The 15,944-nt window shown below is 43.9% G+C and overlaps 1 protein-coding gene across 2 annotated transcripts in view; it reads left to right on the top strand.

Moving 5' to 3' along the window:
* KIFAP3 (kinesin associated protein 3) overlaps window positions 1-15,944 on the top strand; it is a 68,404-nt gene extending 52,460 nt beyond the window's left edge. For both annotated transcript variants that reach the window (XM_071565366.1, XM_071565365.1), the window contains exon 20: window positions 15,542-15,944. In XM_071565366.1, the coding sequence (XP_071421467.1) occupies window positions 15,542-15,650 (109 nt within the window). In that variant the 3' untranslated portion in view covers window positions 15,651-15,944. The remainder of the gene's footprint in view (window positions 1-15,541) is intronic.

The raw sequence follows: 15,944 nt of genomic DNA, 5'->3' as shown, positions 1-15,944 counted from the left end.
GCCTTCATGGGTTTTCTTGGACTTGCCTTTGAAACTTGGAGTGCTGTTACTCTCAGGAGCTGAGAATGCCACCTTGCAGGATCAGTTCCTGCATCCTGAAGTACAGAACAGCTTTGGAGGGAATTGTAAAAGTACCTAGCCCTGAATTCATTTTGTAGATTTACTTGCATGCTTGCTATTCTGGACATGTCCACGTCCTGATAATTGTTGTTTCTGTTACTTGTCATCATGAAGGAGAAGCAGCACATAAGTGAAGACCTGGAAAATTGCCACCCTAATTTTAGGGACCAAAGGCACTGTTGGAAATAGAAATGCTTTGTTTCTGATAATTTATCTTGTGTGGTTTGCAGCTTTATTTTAAAGCTCTTATTTCTGAGCCATATTCTTATTGGAGTTATACTGTTATGTATGATGCCTATAAATAGAATTATTTCAGAATATAACACACACAGAAGCAGTGATAAAATCCATAAACAGCATCTCTTGCTTTCCTCAAAGGTTTGGAGCAGAATGCAAGCAGATCGTAAGGTATGTTTTCCATTCAGCAGAAAATACGTGGCTGAGGAGGTTGCTTTGACAGCTTGCATCCAGGTTTTTCTCATTGGCTAGGAAAAGCTTTTTGTGATTAGATTACCAGCTTTGAATCATCTTACTGTCTCTGAGAAGCAGATGGGCATTAGGCATAGGTTTGAAATTTTCATCTGTTATTAAAATCTGAATTCAAGGCTCCTGGTTCTGATAACCCTTAATATTGAGTGAAAGTTTTATGATTGTGGCAACCAAAAAAATCCCTCACCTTTGGCTGATGTGATGACAGCTTAGTGTCTGAGCTGCAGGGGATAAAGGCCAGCTGAAAGATGTCTTCAAGAAACCATGGTCATTTATCAAATTTTAATCACCTTCTGGAGACTAATTACTTTCTTAAGACACAAACATAATAGTGATGGCTAAATATCTTATAATAGAGATAACCACAATATTTTTCTTGCCCTTTGGGGAAAAAGACCACTTTGTAACCTTTGCCAGCTATAACTAGGCAATGGTACAAACTTTGAGGTTTTGGTTAATATCTTCATCAGAGTTCCCAAATGTTCTCAGTCTATAGAATTGAAAAGGTTAATAATCTAGGAAGGTTAGAGGCAGCCAAATTTTTTTTTCTTCCTGAGGAAGTTTTTCTCCAGCACAGGATCCTTTAACCTCATTATAAAATGTAGCAGAGCTGCCATTGCACAGTCCTAATTTTCACTGAGAAGGCATTTCTGTGTGTGCTCACATCTCTTCTCAACAGACATGTGACTGGAGCTTCTTCCCAGGAAGCAATGAGGTTTGGCATGTCAGACACAACCAGTTTTATGGGGTGACTGTCTGTCTGTCCTTGGTGGAACATCTTTCCTCCTGCCTGGATTTACAGTCTAGAACTGTGGCTGCATTTCTTCTTTTTGCCATGGCAGGTCATTGTGATAATTTGTGGGCTCAGGATCCGGAGCCAGGTCCTTGCAGGCTGCTCTGCTCTGGCCTCAGTGGAGCTGGGGCTGGTGTTGGCAAGTACCAGGCTGTTGTGTCTGGGGTTGATGGAAACCATAGTGGTGTGGGATGCAGTAACTTAATACCTGCTCCCCCTAGATCCTGGGGGAGCACAGGGAATCATAGAATCATTTGGGTTGGAAGAGACCTCTGAGATCATCAAGTCCAACCCTTGATCCAACCCCACTTTGATTACCAGATCATGGCACTCAGTGCCACATCCAGTCTCACCTTAAAAACCTCCAGGGTGAGAGAATCCACCACAATGCTGTTGCTGTGACTCAGCTTATCTCTAGCTGAGCTAACCACATGTAATGTCTGCCTGTGCTAAAGGTCCACACTGAATGGTAAGAATGGTCATATCCACAGGCTTGTTTTGCTTGGATACCCTGAGAAAAATCAGATGGGAATTGTGATGGGGGAACAGCCAAGGTCTGTAGCCATCCATTCCTGTTGCCTCCTGTGGTGTGGTGGTAACTGCAGTCATGAGTCACAGCTGAACAGCTCCTCTCCAGGTACAGGAGCTACATCAGGTGCTGGCAAATGTGCACTTTGCAAATGATTATCTGAATGTTTCTAAGTGGTGTTATATGTACCTTTTATCCTGCAATGACATTTATAGTGTTATTCCACATCATCTTCAATTAGATTTGCTGAAGGAAAAGACTGAAAGAGCTGGTGACCCTGCTAAGGAGAATGTCTCATCCATCTTGTATTTTCAGTAATGTTCAGCACAGTTTATTTAGAAGTTGGAACATTCCCTTCACAGCCTTTCAGGATATAAGTGCCATCTTGCTGGCTGTCTCTGAAGGTGAAAAGAGGTCCATTAATTAGCAGACAGTAGCAGTGAGCTGCCTCAGATGTTCCCATGTGGAGTCTGTGCTACAGTAGAATTGACACTACCCACAGCTCTCTCCTCCTCGTTGAACACAGGCAGAAGTACTTTCCTGTCTTACAGGTGGACATTCAGTGAATATAAAGTCTTTTAATTAATGGAAAGAAAAGCTAATAGAGTGTAAATTAATATTACTTTCTACTTTCAACCACTTTGTCACAGTCATGTTTCTTGCAGCTCTGTGCATTGCTTTTCTTTTCCATAATTAAGCTTTATTTTAAAAACAATACCCAACTTGTTTGCCTTTGCAGTGTGTTCAGCAGAGTTGTACTCGGCTTCTGCCATTTGGACACTATTTAATTTGCATTTCCCAGGAGAATCGAATTAGGTTTTATTAGTAAATTGGGCCTATAACCTTGTAGGCAGGTTTTATTAGTTTATCACACATCAGTATTAGCAAATTGTAAATCCCACTGAAACGAATTTGAAAAGGCCTTAAAGAAAAGCTCTGAACCAATGAAGTTCCTGGACACAAATAAGGGAGTTTTTCATTGTTTTGTGTTTTTTTTAAATCCCACAGAAATGTTGTTAGTGGCAACAGAGTCACCTTTTATCATATTCTGTTGTCCTAACTGCTTAGTTTTGTAGAAGTTAAACTGAACATGGTTAGGAGAGTTTCACTGAAGGTGCAGTGGCTTGAGATGAAGCACCCTTTTCATTTGGACAGTACAGCATGCACTGACTATTCCTGGGAAACAGGCAGGGAAGTTTCTTTTTGTTCCCCAGGGCCTGTACAGGTGGTACATAGCTGGAATTGAGATCTTGCAGCTAAAAAATAGTAATGAGGAGGCAGGAACTGCTGCCTCTTGGAGTGTTTTGGTCACAGTCTGGGACAAGCTTATTCAAAGACTTCACTTGATTGCTTGGGGTCCTGCCTGGACCATGGCTTAAGTCAAAATTCACTGTGTAGTTGTTCTCCTTCAGTGCTTAAATGCGAGAGATGTGCCTCTAAAACAGGAGTGCTTCTTCAGTAAGAGCTTTTTGAATGGGAGCTTGAGCTTCTTTGTGTCTTACAATAATTTGTTTTTCTTTGTCTTTTTCTGATTTTTTTGTGGTAGTGGTCATATTCCTGCTAGCTGACACTTGATTGTTTTTTCATACTGTCCTCTCAAAGCCTTGTCTTTAGAAATACTGTAGCCTGATCCAGTGCAGGTGTCACTGATGTGTACCTGACCAAATTATGCTGCTACAATGTGGACACTTATTGTAGCATTTTTGAAGACTGGGGTCTGATTATTCATTCCCACGGGTGAAGACTCTGCTCTGTGGCCCATATTCATCAATGACATTTTTCCAGAGTTTGGAGTTCTGTGCATACAGCACCAGTGAAGGATCAGGGCTCAGCACTGCCTGTAATGGAGAATCATAGAATCACAGAATCAATTGGGTTGGAAAAGACCTCCGAGATCATCAAGTCCAACCCTTGGTCCAACTCCAGTCCCTTTACCACATCATGGCACTCAGGGCCATGGCCAATGTCACCTTAAAAACCTCCAGAGATGGGGAATCCACCTCCTCTCTGGGCAGCCCATTCCAATGCCTGATTATTCTCTCTGGAAAGAATTTTTTTCTGATCTCCAACTTCAATTTCCCCTGGCAGAGCTTGAGCCCATCATGCCCCCTTGTCCTGTTGCTGAGTGCCTGGGAGAAGAGACCAACCCCCACCTGGCCAGAACTTCCCTTCAGGGAGTTCTAGACAGTGCTGAGGTCACCTCTGAGCCTCCTCTTCTCCAGCCTAAATACCCCCAGCTCCCTCAGCCTCTCCCCACAGCACTTGTGCTCCAGTCCCTGCTCCAGCCTCTTTGCTCGTCTCTGGACCCGCTCCAGCCCCTCAATATCTTTCCATATAAGGAACATGTTACTCATATCTAATGTTCAATATACATCAAGTTTTTAATGTGCTTGGGTGCTTATTTGTTGTCATTGATATTACAGAGTAGCAGGAGACGCTCCCAAGCACACTCTGTGCCTGCCCCCAGAGTGCAGCACAGTCCCCAGGCAGGCAGGAACCCGAGGTGAGGGGAAGGGAGGTGGCCCATCCAGGTGAGGTGCCGAAGCAGGACAGGGCAGGGCTGTCCCGGCGCTCCCGCAGTGCCCGTGACCAGACCACACCACCTCACCCAGGTGTGTGGTCTGGAGCCGCGAAGGATCATGTTGCACTTGTTTCATTTACTGTAAGAGCAGTTTAATTGCTCCCAACAATTGCACCAGTGTGCTGAGAGATGAAATAGCTTGCTGGGGAGTATTTTAAAGGTGCCGTTTTTTCAGCGAGTTGCAGATGCCATTTGGGAAGAGAAGTAGGACTGAGGTTTTAATGCACTTCAGTCCTTTTGGAATATAGGATACTTGGGCCTCTTTCACTTGCACTCACTTTTACTTTTTTTTTTGTTCCTTTTTATTTTACTATATTCCACCTGCAGTTAGCCTCATTTAACCATCATAGTTTAGGTGGCTATTAAGAATTTTAAAAGAATACCAAAATGCTGTGGCAGTTAGCTCAAGTTCTTTGGAATGTCTTAGCAAAAAATTCCCCAAACCTGGCTCTGTCTCTTCTGAAATGTAACATTAATTAATTCCCACGTTCTGTCTGCTGCTCTTAGTCCCTCCAGATGTGCTACTAGGAGTAGACTGGCTCCCTGGTTACAAGCCATCTGGGCTCTGTAAACTGATTTGCACTTATATTAAACAATAAGTGAACAGAATGCGGAAGAGTTATTAAAGCAAATGTACATTGCTTATAAATCTCAAAGTAAAATATTAAAATGTAGTAAAGGGGAATGGAATGTGCAAATGAAGACCTGCTTGTTTTTAATGAGTTTAGCTGTGACCTTCTCGATTTCAACCAAAAGAAAAGAATTTTATTTTTGTCTTTAAAAATAAAAAAAAGAAAAGAAAAAGAAACTATAAAACTGCTTACAGAAGTATCTGAGACAAAAACAAGGAAATATAATGTTCTAAACTTGACTGGTCCAAACCACTCAAGCTGCTGTGACAGCTCATAAAACTGAGAGTAGTTTTTAACTGGACTCTGTTTTACATTGCCAGAGTGAATTTTCCTTGCAGGAAGTAGCCAGAAGGTTTATTTAGTTTCCAGACTGCTGCTTTGATCTTTCCATTCTGTCACTTCTCAGGTTACATAGCCCTTTTTCACTGCAGTAAATCTGCAACAGTTAATGAGAATAAAATTTCCTCCTTCTCACTGATCGCATGCTGTTAAATGCCAAACCACAGCCAGCAGCATATTTGCAGAATTCGGCTGCGCTGTACAAAAACAGCACAATCAGTTTAATCTTGTTGGTTTTGTAATTCATTTTATTGAGCTTTCCTTTTTCAAGTGACCTATTTTATCAAGACAAGTGGTTGCAAGGCCAGATCTGGAAGAAAGATTTAGAACTGTAATAAAGTGAAGGGTGTTTTGTATGCTGGGCATAAGCATGGTCACAGGATTCAAAATTAAACCTACAATGAGGAGTTTTAAAAAGTCCCATATATCAGTGGAATATTTCTCGTGGTTATTATCTGAATTGAACATGTGCTGTGAACAAGTCTCTAGCATAAAAATTTATATCAAATTAATTTCTTTGCCAAATACTTAAAATTGTTTTGATTCTAAAATCTGATTCTGCATTTATCAGCTTCAGCCATCCAGCCCCAATGACTGAACCACTCTTTTCTTTTCCCTCTGGAAAACAAGATTATGTTTTTTTTAACCAGGTTATTTAAAAAAATAATAAATAAGTTTACAGAGTTTATTTGCCTTATGGTTTTTGAGCTTTTTAAGTTTTGTTGTTTTGTTGGAGTTTTTTTTTTTAAGACTTCCTTGCCAACCTTATGGTCTTGAAACATTTTATTATTCATTTGTTTAACTAAAGTTGATTTTTTTTGGATAATAATGCTATTCCAATGTATAGATCTCACAAGAGAATGTTCCTTGTCTATGTTTGTATCTGCCTTCTTTATCTGATGTTATCCCTAAGGGAAAAAAAACAGTAAGAGACAGACATTTACTTCCTTCTTGGTTTATACTAAAGTCATTGCTGATTTGGAATAAATTTTGACTCAATTTCCCTCGGGCCTTGCATTGATAAGTAAAAGTGGGTGAAATCTGGACAATCATCTGTGGTGATAAAAAATATTTAAAGTTTATTCATCAGTAATAATGCTCCAACTGCTTTTGCTATGTGTGCTTGAGTGAGTGCTGCAAATCCCCCAGCAATGTTAACTTTCAGAGAAGGCTTTGAAAGCTTTTATTGGCTGCAGCTGGAAGTCAGAGCAGAACAGATTTTTTGACTCTGCCTCCCTCCCTCCCTCCCTCCCTGCAGCATCTGGATTATCATCCCCACTGAGTTGCCCCGTTCCTGGTGCTGAGCCCCACAGGCTTGACTTGCTGTGGCTTCTCTGGGCATTGTGCACAGGAGGGGATTCTGTTCCCCTTTGTGTTGAAACACAGAGCTGAGTGGCAGTGCGTGGACTTGGGGAGTTTGTATAAATATTTAAAGGGATACTTTTCCAGCTAAGAGCCCTTCAGTGCAGGGCACCAAAACTGGCTTTCTTGCTTCAACTGCTTGTCTCAGAGTACATTACAGTGACCTGCTCTGTAGTTAGCACAGGAACCAAGAATCACAGACTATTCTGAGTTGGAAGGGACCCACAAGGATCATCGAGTCCAACTCTTAAGTCAATGGCCCACACAGGGGATTGAACCCATGACCTTGGCATTATTACAACCAAGTTTTAACCAAAGAAACAGTTCTTACCTGGAAATGAGAAGGCTGGTGGAGGACATCAACCAGATCCTGAGCTGATCTCGCCAGTGACACCAGTCATCTCCAGGAAATTGCCACTTCAGGATGTTATTCTGCTCAGGCTGTTGCCTGAAGCTTCTGTACCCAGCCTAACACTGAGCTTGCTGGAGATTATGAAAAGAGGCTTGAAACCTTCCCAAGCCAGACCTATTACTAGTTTAGATTAAGGCAATGTACTCTTCAATATATGGACTTGACAAATATATGTTGGAATGTGCAAGGAGAGAGGGGGAGGAAAGGACATCTTGCTTTTTATTGCCTGCTTCTCAGGGCTTTTTTATTTGTTTTGGTTCTTAATTAATTTTTAAGAAATGGATGTATCTATTCAGTGGGTTTGGCCAGTTGTTGAGCCAAGAACACAGGAGATGTTTCTGTCAGGCTTATGATGGAAAGCCAGAGCGCTCGGTTTCTGTTCCAGCTCTGACTGTGCACTTGACCTTTTAACAAATCTTGTACAGAATGACTGAGAAAAACTCCCTGTCCGTGGCAGGGCTGTGAGCCTGAGTGCAGGAATGCTGTGGGAGCAATCCCAATGCCCTACAAAGAAACAGGATGGCTGTATGGAACAACTGGAGTCTTTGAGCGGCTGTTTGGCCCCTGGCTTTACTGTGGATTGGTTGCTTTTCTAACAGAGCAGAAATATTCTTTTTTTCCTAAGGGCTTTTACAGAATAAGCAAAAGTCTTTTCTGTCTGTGTCAGTCTAATTTGTGTCTTCTTGTTACTGTACTTTGTCATTTGGCTGTCTTTAATGTCTGGGGTGTTTTCCAATATTCCAGTGGGAAACCAAGGTCATGGAGAAAAGGAGAACTTGTCCAGGGTCACACAGCAGGTACTGCCAGAGCAGGAACCCGAGCCCATGTCCCAGGCTTCATTTGCAGAGCGAGGATGGCAAGGCCTGCAGCTCCCAAGCTCCCATGGAATTTGGCTGAGCAAGGTCATTTGGTTTTGGTTTGGTGCTTTCTTACTATGCAGTTGGGAAATAATTTTTTAATGTTGCCTCCACCCCCAGTGGATTTTGGCGTGGTTATTGCTTGGTGCGTAGCTGGAGCCTGACAGAGAAGACAGTGCTCATTTCTCCACCATTGTCAGCTTTGCATTTGTTTATAATTAAATGGGGAAAACAGCAGTATTGTGCTGAGATACAACTGGGCACCAAGTCCAGAAGCAATTGGAAACTTTAAGTCATTAAGTGCACTGAAGAAAGCTGGATCACATGGAAAGAGAGACATGGTCAAAGCTGTGTTGTGATGCATAAGAGAGCTGAAGTATTGCACAGGTTAATTTGGACACTTCTGTCTTGTGAACAAATAGAGTGTTACTCTTTTAAGGAACATTAATATTCAATGCTAATGCAGAGATGGACTTGGTACTTGCAGTGTGCACAGTCACTGTCTCTGCCACGGAACTCCCCTCTGCTTGAGGGATAGAAAGCATGGAAAAAAGGCTTCACAGATATGGGAGAAAAAGCTGGGGCAATGAGAGGCAGAATTTAAGAGACTTGTGGTTTATAGTTTAACGTCATTACCAGTAGTGGGAGAATCTACAGTTACAGGGCATTATATAAAGAAACATTGTTTTTTCCTAAGGCTTCCTCAGTTGTGCTTTCTCCATAACTAATGGTTTGTGCTCTTACTCTGAAGGACAGAAAATTTATGGTCAGTGAAGGGAAACCAGAGGTAGTTGGCACATACGAGTAAACAGGATCATCTTCTCAGTTGCTAGAGTCTAAGCAAGGGAAAAAGCTGTGGGCCATGTGCCCCTTTCTGATGCCCTCTGCCCTTTCATGATGGGTGTTAGGAGAATGGGGTCCCATCCAGTGCTTAACTGACAGGGAGTATCAGCAGAAAGGCCAGAGCCCATGGACTTCAGACTCTGGGCCTTGGCTCAAGGGTGATGGTTCGCTGGTACCTGCAAAGGATGAGAGAAATGTTTCTTACCTGAAGATAACATTAGAAGCTGGAGGTCTCTATGTGTGTTTTGTGGAATTCAAAACCATTTCCTGCACACTGTGCCTGAATTCTCACTTGGTCCCATGGGCCAAGGCCTGGATGTCCCCAGCGTGTCCGTATACCCTGGTCTCTGTGCAGAGCAAACCTGTGGGTGGAGGGACACAGGAGGGAGGCAGCTCAGCATTTGCTAACCAGCTAATTGGGCTGGCAGGACTCTGTCATGTCCCATATGTGATTATGCTGCCTGGCACACCCACTGAGATGAGAGAAAAACATGGACTTTGCTCCTGGCAAACTTCTGTGTCTCTTGTTGACAAGTATTGTAATCAATAAACTGCATCTCATTTGTACAGATTATAAGGCTGTGCTTGTCTTGAGATTAGAGACTGGCATGCCACTCCTATGGCTCAGATACCTCCTGAGGGAAAAACAGAGCCTTCAGTACTCATCTGAATATAATGTCTTTTTGTCTGTTACACAGGGAAAATTGATAGAGCATTGTGGAATGCAGGGGGTTATGGCATGGGAGCTTATAAGGGAGTACAGGATGGTAACTGTACTGTGTGGTACCAGTGGTGCTGTCACACACGAGCAGATTCACAGAAGGGAAACTTCAGGATTTTGGGGGTGCACTGCAGGAAGTTCCTAATGCTACCTGGGATGAAGTGGGGAATGGCTTGAGAGTAAAGATGGTGCTTTTTAGAAACAGTCATACCTGGTGTATAGAGGGAGAAGGTGCAGAGGAAACAGAGGGGTTGCTACAAATTATATTTATATCAGGTTTCTGAAAAATGGTCAGAAACCTGGTTCAAACCTCATTCCCAGATACTCAAGAGGTGTTTTGAAAAGCTGCAGCTGTGATCAGGGGCAGGAAGAAGAGGTGCCATGTGTGTCAGCAGGGGCTGCCTGTTTACACCTGCACACAAACCGTCTCAGCAGCTCATTGGAGCATGAGGAGAACTTCGGGTGGGATTCCTTCATTAGGACTTGGTAGGGTTGCTGAGAGCTGCAAGTAATGTTTGGTTGGCCTTAGCAAGGTCAGAGGATCTAGGGAATTACAAATTTACAGAATTTTTTGAAATTAGAGTAGATTTTATTTTTAGTAAAATTATAAAACTTGTATTCCTGGTGAGCATCTGAGAGCCTTTGAGACAATGAGTCCTTGTTGATGCAGAGCCCGGAGGGAGGATTGACAGGGTTTCTTAAGAACTTTAGGATGAAAAGAACCATAGGTGAAACCTTAGGTCTGGTGGAAGCACTTTATGTGTTCAGCTCAAAAGTTCATTTTCAGTGGGCAGTGATTGCAGGGTACCTTAATTTGGAGCAGAAAAGGATGAAACTTTGGCCCTGAAGTGTGAAGCTCCTGTGCTGGCATTTCACCCTTGAAGGCTTTTCCTGGGCCACCTTCACCTCCACAGGCAGTCCAGTCTTTCACAGCAGACTCCAGTAAAATTGTACCCAGCCAGACTGTGCAGGCCTGTTTTCCAAGACTTTTTTTTTGCTGGGATCACTCCAAGATCCATGGATCCTAGTGGGGTGTTTCAGTTGGACTTCAAGGGGTAGCTTTTGACCAAGAGTTTCCCCAGTGACTCTGGACTTGTCTTTCTGAGGCGCTGCTTATGCCGGAATTCGTACCTTGGAATTAGGATCCAGTTTTAGAGCACTCTGTCAGCACCAGCACAGGCACTGGTGTGAACACTGGTGTGGACAGGCTCAGGTGTCTGTGGCTCAGCAGAGCTCCGTGGTCACTCTGCACCTGGGTGCTAATGACCCAGTCAGGCTGTGCTCGCAAGCCTCTCCTCCAGTCCCCTGCGCTGAGGGGGAACCCAGCAGAGGATTCCTGGTGGAGTGCTCACTGTTGGAGCCTGACAGGTCTTCCAGACATTCCACAAAGCCTCTCTAGTCCCTAGGGCTCTGGGGCAGGAGGGAGTTAAGGAAAGGAAGTGTTTTTTGGATACAGTGGGACACAGGCTGGCATTTCCTGCTGAGGGCAGGGGACACAATCATTCTTTACATCTTACATTATGTCAGGGCACCTAGGATCCTACATGGGCATATTAATTTGGATGTTATGAATCAGAGCAAGCATCAATAAGCAGAGCTGTTAAGAAATCTCTCCTCACTCATGCACATCAGGAACATTTTCCTCTTCGGCATGTGTTCTTCAGTTCCCCAGCAGTACAAGCAAATTGGAAAGTTCAGCTGTCATTTGGGCAAGGTCATAGATCACACTAGCAGCCTGAGTAATCCAAGAGGTTTTAAGTATCATAGCATTTAGTTTAAAGTGAAATTTGCTCTGACAGGGGCTGGCAGACCAATAGGAAAAAGAAATATTTGTGCTTGGAGAAGTGCATGTGTAGAGACCTCGAGTATAACTGATGGCTGGAAGTGATTTCGGTCTAAAAAAAACAAATCATTAAGAGAGTGCATAGGGGTAAAATACACAGTTCATATTTTAAAGGATCTCAAAATGAACCAGCAACTGAGGTTAGCAGTACACAGTAATTAGCTGGGCTGTTCACTGTTTAACTCCATCAGCCCCAGGCATGGGGGTGAGGTTTGCACAGAGCACAGTTGTGCTGGGCCGCTGTGGTGCAGGCGAGAGCTCTGCGCACGCGTGTTATTTGTGAGACAGAACTGCCTGGAATCACTGCCAGATTAAGGCAATGGCCTAAGCCATTTATCTGAGCAGTGTGTTATGGTGTTGTACAATCCCTATCCATTCTATAGCTGCAGGGTTGCACTTCTGCTGTGTACCGAGTTCAATAGTGATGAGTACTAGGAGGAAAAAAATACTAATTCAGGGATGAGTATTGTTGCCCTATGGCATAATTTCATGTCCCTAACTTTTGGGGAAGACAGGCTGATGCTTGCTCTGCTCAGCACTGAATTTCCCAGTAGATGCTTATCATAAGGCCACATTTTTCCTAGGATTAAGTTTGGAACTTGATTGCTGGTATAAATCTGAGCACAAATGGCACAAGTCATTATCTCAGGCCAGTCGTTGCTCATCAAGTGTTTACAGCTGCAGAACTCCCATCTTTCCTGGCTCTCCCCTTCTGCTGTTCTTGGCAGAAGGGACAGGGATTCATCAGGACTTGGTTTTTAAACCTGTCTCCACTTCAGTGGGTTATGCCCTTGGCCTGGCAGCCCCCTGAGTGAGCCAGACTCCAGTCTCCAGGCGTGTGTTGGCTCTTTGGTTGTCCTACCCCTCCGTTACCTCCTGGGCTCCAGAGCCTTCCCCCTGGGTACAACAGGCTCTGTGCTGCAGCTGCCAGGGCAAACAGTCCACCAGGCAGAGCTGGTGAGCTTCAGGAGCACTAACCTGTAAAAATGAAGCCAGTTTTTTTCAAGCATGGGCAAACCTTCATTTACTTAAGAGAAATATTTAGATAGGAGAGAGTAGTGATTTGATCAAGGTGTTTTAATGTGATTTTCTGTTCCCAATTTTTTTTTAGCTGTCCAGAGCAGTTATCAGATGATCCATCTCTTCCACTTTTCTTCAGGACACTAACATATGTCTGAACCATTTGGAAATAACTGATACTCCTCAAAGTTTAAACTCTAGGGATCTTTACCTAATTACTTACACGTTTATAAAAAAATATTAAAAAAATGATTTGCTGAGAATGAGATTGAAACCATATTTCCCCTGCTCTTGTTATCAATTTAAATACATTTAGAAGTTCTTTGAGTAAGGATTACTGAGCTGGAAGTGGCTGGATGAACTCAGCCTGCAGGAATAGAGGCCCATTGCCACCACGTGGTTCAGGATGTTACTACACCTCACCCACAAAGTCAGTGGTGTTTTAATTTGGAGTGTATAATGGAGGGACTAAAAGAAATTCAGACAGGTCTCTGACTCCTGATTTTGTTGAGTCCCTCTCTGCCCTGGTAAACCCGAGGATGGCTCCTTCTGTCTCTCCTGTGAGCCATGGCATGGCCCCTAAGCTTGACTTGCAGCCTCGGGCACCCTCAGCCTCCTCACTCACCTAAACATCATTCCAGAATGAGCTTTCCAGAAGCAGCAGAAATGCAAAAAGCCCCTATTTTACCACACTAGTAATAAAAGCAACTTATCACAACTAACGTTGTTACAGTCACAAAAAACAACATTGAAAGATAAACCCAGAAAAGCATTTTCTGTAAAGTAGCTTTTCATCATAAATCCACCAGAGATGTTTTAAGGATCTTTGGAAGAAAACAATGGAATTCCTGAGTTTAAAGGTAGCCTTAAAGGGTCCTGCTACTCTGCAGTGTTACACATGTAAGTGGGAACTTGTAGAAACAGAACCAGACTCTGCACTCCCAAATCCCAGTACGCCTTTGTTTAGTATGTTATTAACTCCTAGCAGCAACAGTACAGAAAGAACTCCTAAAGAATTGTTTTATAGTAGTTTTTCAATTGGTTTGTTTTCTGAACTGCCAAACAAACTGCTCAGCTTCGTGCTTGTCCTTGTTGGCTTGTTTGGAAAGCCTTGGGGCCTGTGTTCACACACCTGCCTCCATGGGCAGCCCATGCAAGATCTATCTGTCAATACTTTGCACTCTGGAAATCAGGAACAGGGAGGAGCAGGGACCATTCTCTGGCTAAGGTGAGTGCTTGGCTTGGGGATTCTGGAGATGAGAGTTAAACACAAAGTAACAGCATTGCTCTTAATCCCTTCTTTCAGAGCTTCAAGCCTCATAATGAGAAAGCCCTGTTTGCCAGGTACAGAGGAGGCAGCTGGGGAAGGTGCCTCAGAGGTCACCAGCTCATTGCCTAATGAGCTTGAAAAAGAGTAACAGGACTTTGGAGTGGATACAGGAGGGCATGGGTGGCCAGAGGCAGGTGTGCAGCCAGAGGAATGCATTCACAGAGCTTTGCACCACAGCCAGTCTACTGCTCTCTGCTCTGCTGAAGGGCCTGACAGCCCATAAGGGCAGACTGGTGTCTCTGTGTCAGAGGCATTGCCAATTCAGGTACACACAGGCAAACATGGAAGTGCAAAATGCTTCCTGGATGTGGCATTTCTCAAGATATTTTGAGGTAAATCAGAATGATTTTCTCTGCATCTTGGCTGTTGATTATGTCCCTTCCCTCTCAGAAGACACATCTCAGCCTCAGACCCTCCACCTTCACCTGATTATCAGAATATCCCATGAGCGAACTAGTTTGCTGAGAATCCAGGCACCAAGGATCCTCTTCTAGGACCTCACTGAGACACAATCCGAGGAAAGTGCCTTTGTGAGGACAGAGTGATGGACGTGGTCCCCCACCACTGCAGCTGAGCCCTTTCAGTCCAACCAATTCAGCAGTGCCAGCTTCTTGCTGAGCCAGGGCCTGAGGCCCACCCATTGTACGTCTTCTGGAGGGGTCATTCTTTCCCAGCCTTGACTGTTGCATAACCCATGTTCCATATGGATAATTGGCAGTAATGAGGTTCAGCTTTTCCCCACTCCAAAGGCACTTTGGTTCTTTGTGTTTTGACAGTGTTCAGAGGGGAAGTTCAGCTCCTTTCAATGCATCTTTAGTCAGACAATAAATCAGGATCCTTTTCCATTTGTCCCTCTACTGAAGTGGAAGTTAAGAAGTGACATAACTATGAATAGGCAGTAGTCCAGTGTCTTAGGCAATGTTCATTTTGCCTCTACCTCCTGCATGAGAGTTATTGTTGAGCATGAAAAATGTGCCACTTTTCCCTATGCACTTCTTGTGTTTTAATATCTGATTCATTGCTGTGGGACTCTTCAGGTGTAAGGGGTTTCACTTAAGTGAGACTTTGGGTGCTGTTCTATATGAAAAATTAATTACTCTGTCTCATTAGTACATAGCCTCTCAGTATATGATAAATGCTTTCTGCCGTGTGACTGCCAGTCTTGTATCCCACCAGGAACACCATCCTTTGCTGTGCCAGATCATCTCGTTTTCTCACTTCTAGCTGGTGTTTTCCCAGGCATTTCAGAAATGGACTGAAGGCAGGGTTCGAGGCTGTTCAGAGGTAGGGCAGGGTTACAGTGGGCTTTGCCACAAGTGTACACAAAACCTTTCCCGAACAACACGTTAACTTCAGTGTACAGAAGGAGAAATCGAGTCAAGGGAGTGAAGTTCTTGGCCATACAAGGATGGAAGAGAAGATTTCTGTCTCTTCTGGGATTTTCTTGGACCTGAAAGCCTTTCCTCAGTAGGAGTGGTATTGATTTCTCTGCAGCATTTCTTTTTCCACCAGGGGCAGAGGAGACAAAGCAGTGCTGGTCAGAAGGGGAGCATGAGCATGGCTTCTTGCAAAAACTGTCTCTGTGGCAGGAGGAGTTGGAGACAGGAGCTCTAATGTGCCTTCTGTACCGTACAAACCCCTGCAGTTTCTCTCTCCTTGTTATTTTGTAGCATCGGAGTTGATGGCTTCGGTCAGGCCCCGGGGGTTCCGGCACGCCCCGCGACTGCCTATGGATACCGCCCGGATGAACCTTATTACTACGGCTACGGAGCGCGGTGAGCGCCGGGTGAGCCCGGCAGCACAGACCTGCCCCTCGGCAATGCATGAGTGTCCCGCGGTGGCCCTGCCGCTCTGTATCCTTTGGCATGTGTAGCTCCAGATAAATGTATCCATTCGGGGTCCAGTGTGTTAGTGACAGTGTTTATCCTTTGGTTGCTCTTTGTTATTATTTTTGTACAGTATTCACTTTGTGACTGGAAAGCAGGAATTGGAAACTACTGGACTGGAAAGTGTCACATTATGTATATTAAGCTACTAATTTAATTTCTATTAAACATAAAACCTGTGTGGTCA

This window comes from Pithys albifrons, chromosome 10 (assembly GCF_047495875.1).
Source record: "Pithys albifrons albifrons isolate INPA30051 chromosome 10, PitAlb_v1, whole genome shotgun sequence".
Classification (NCBI taxonomy): Eukaryota; Metazoa; Chordata; class Aves; order Passeriformes; family Thamnophilidae; genus Pithys; species Pithys albifrons.
This window is presented reverse-complemented; position numbering and strand designations above follow the sequence as displayed.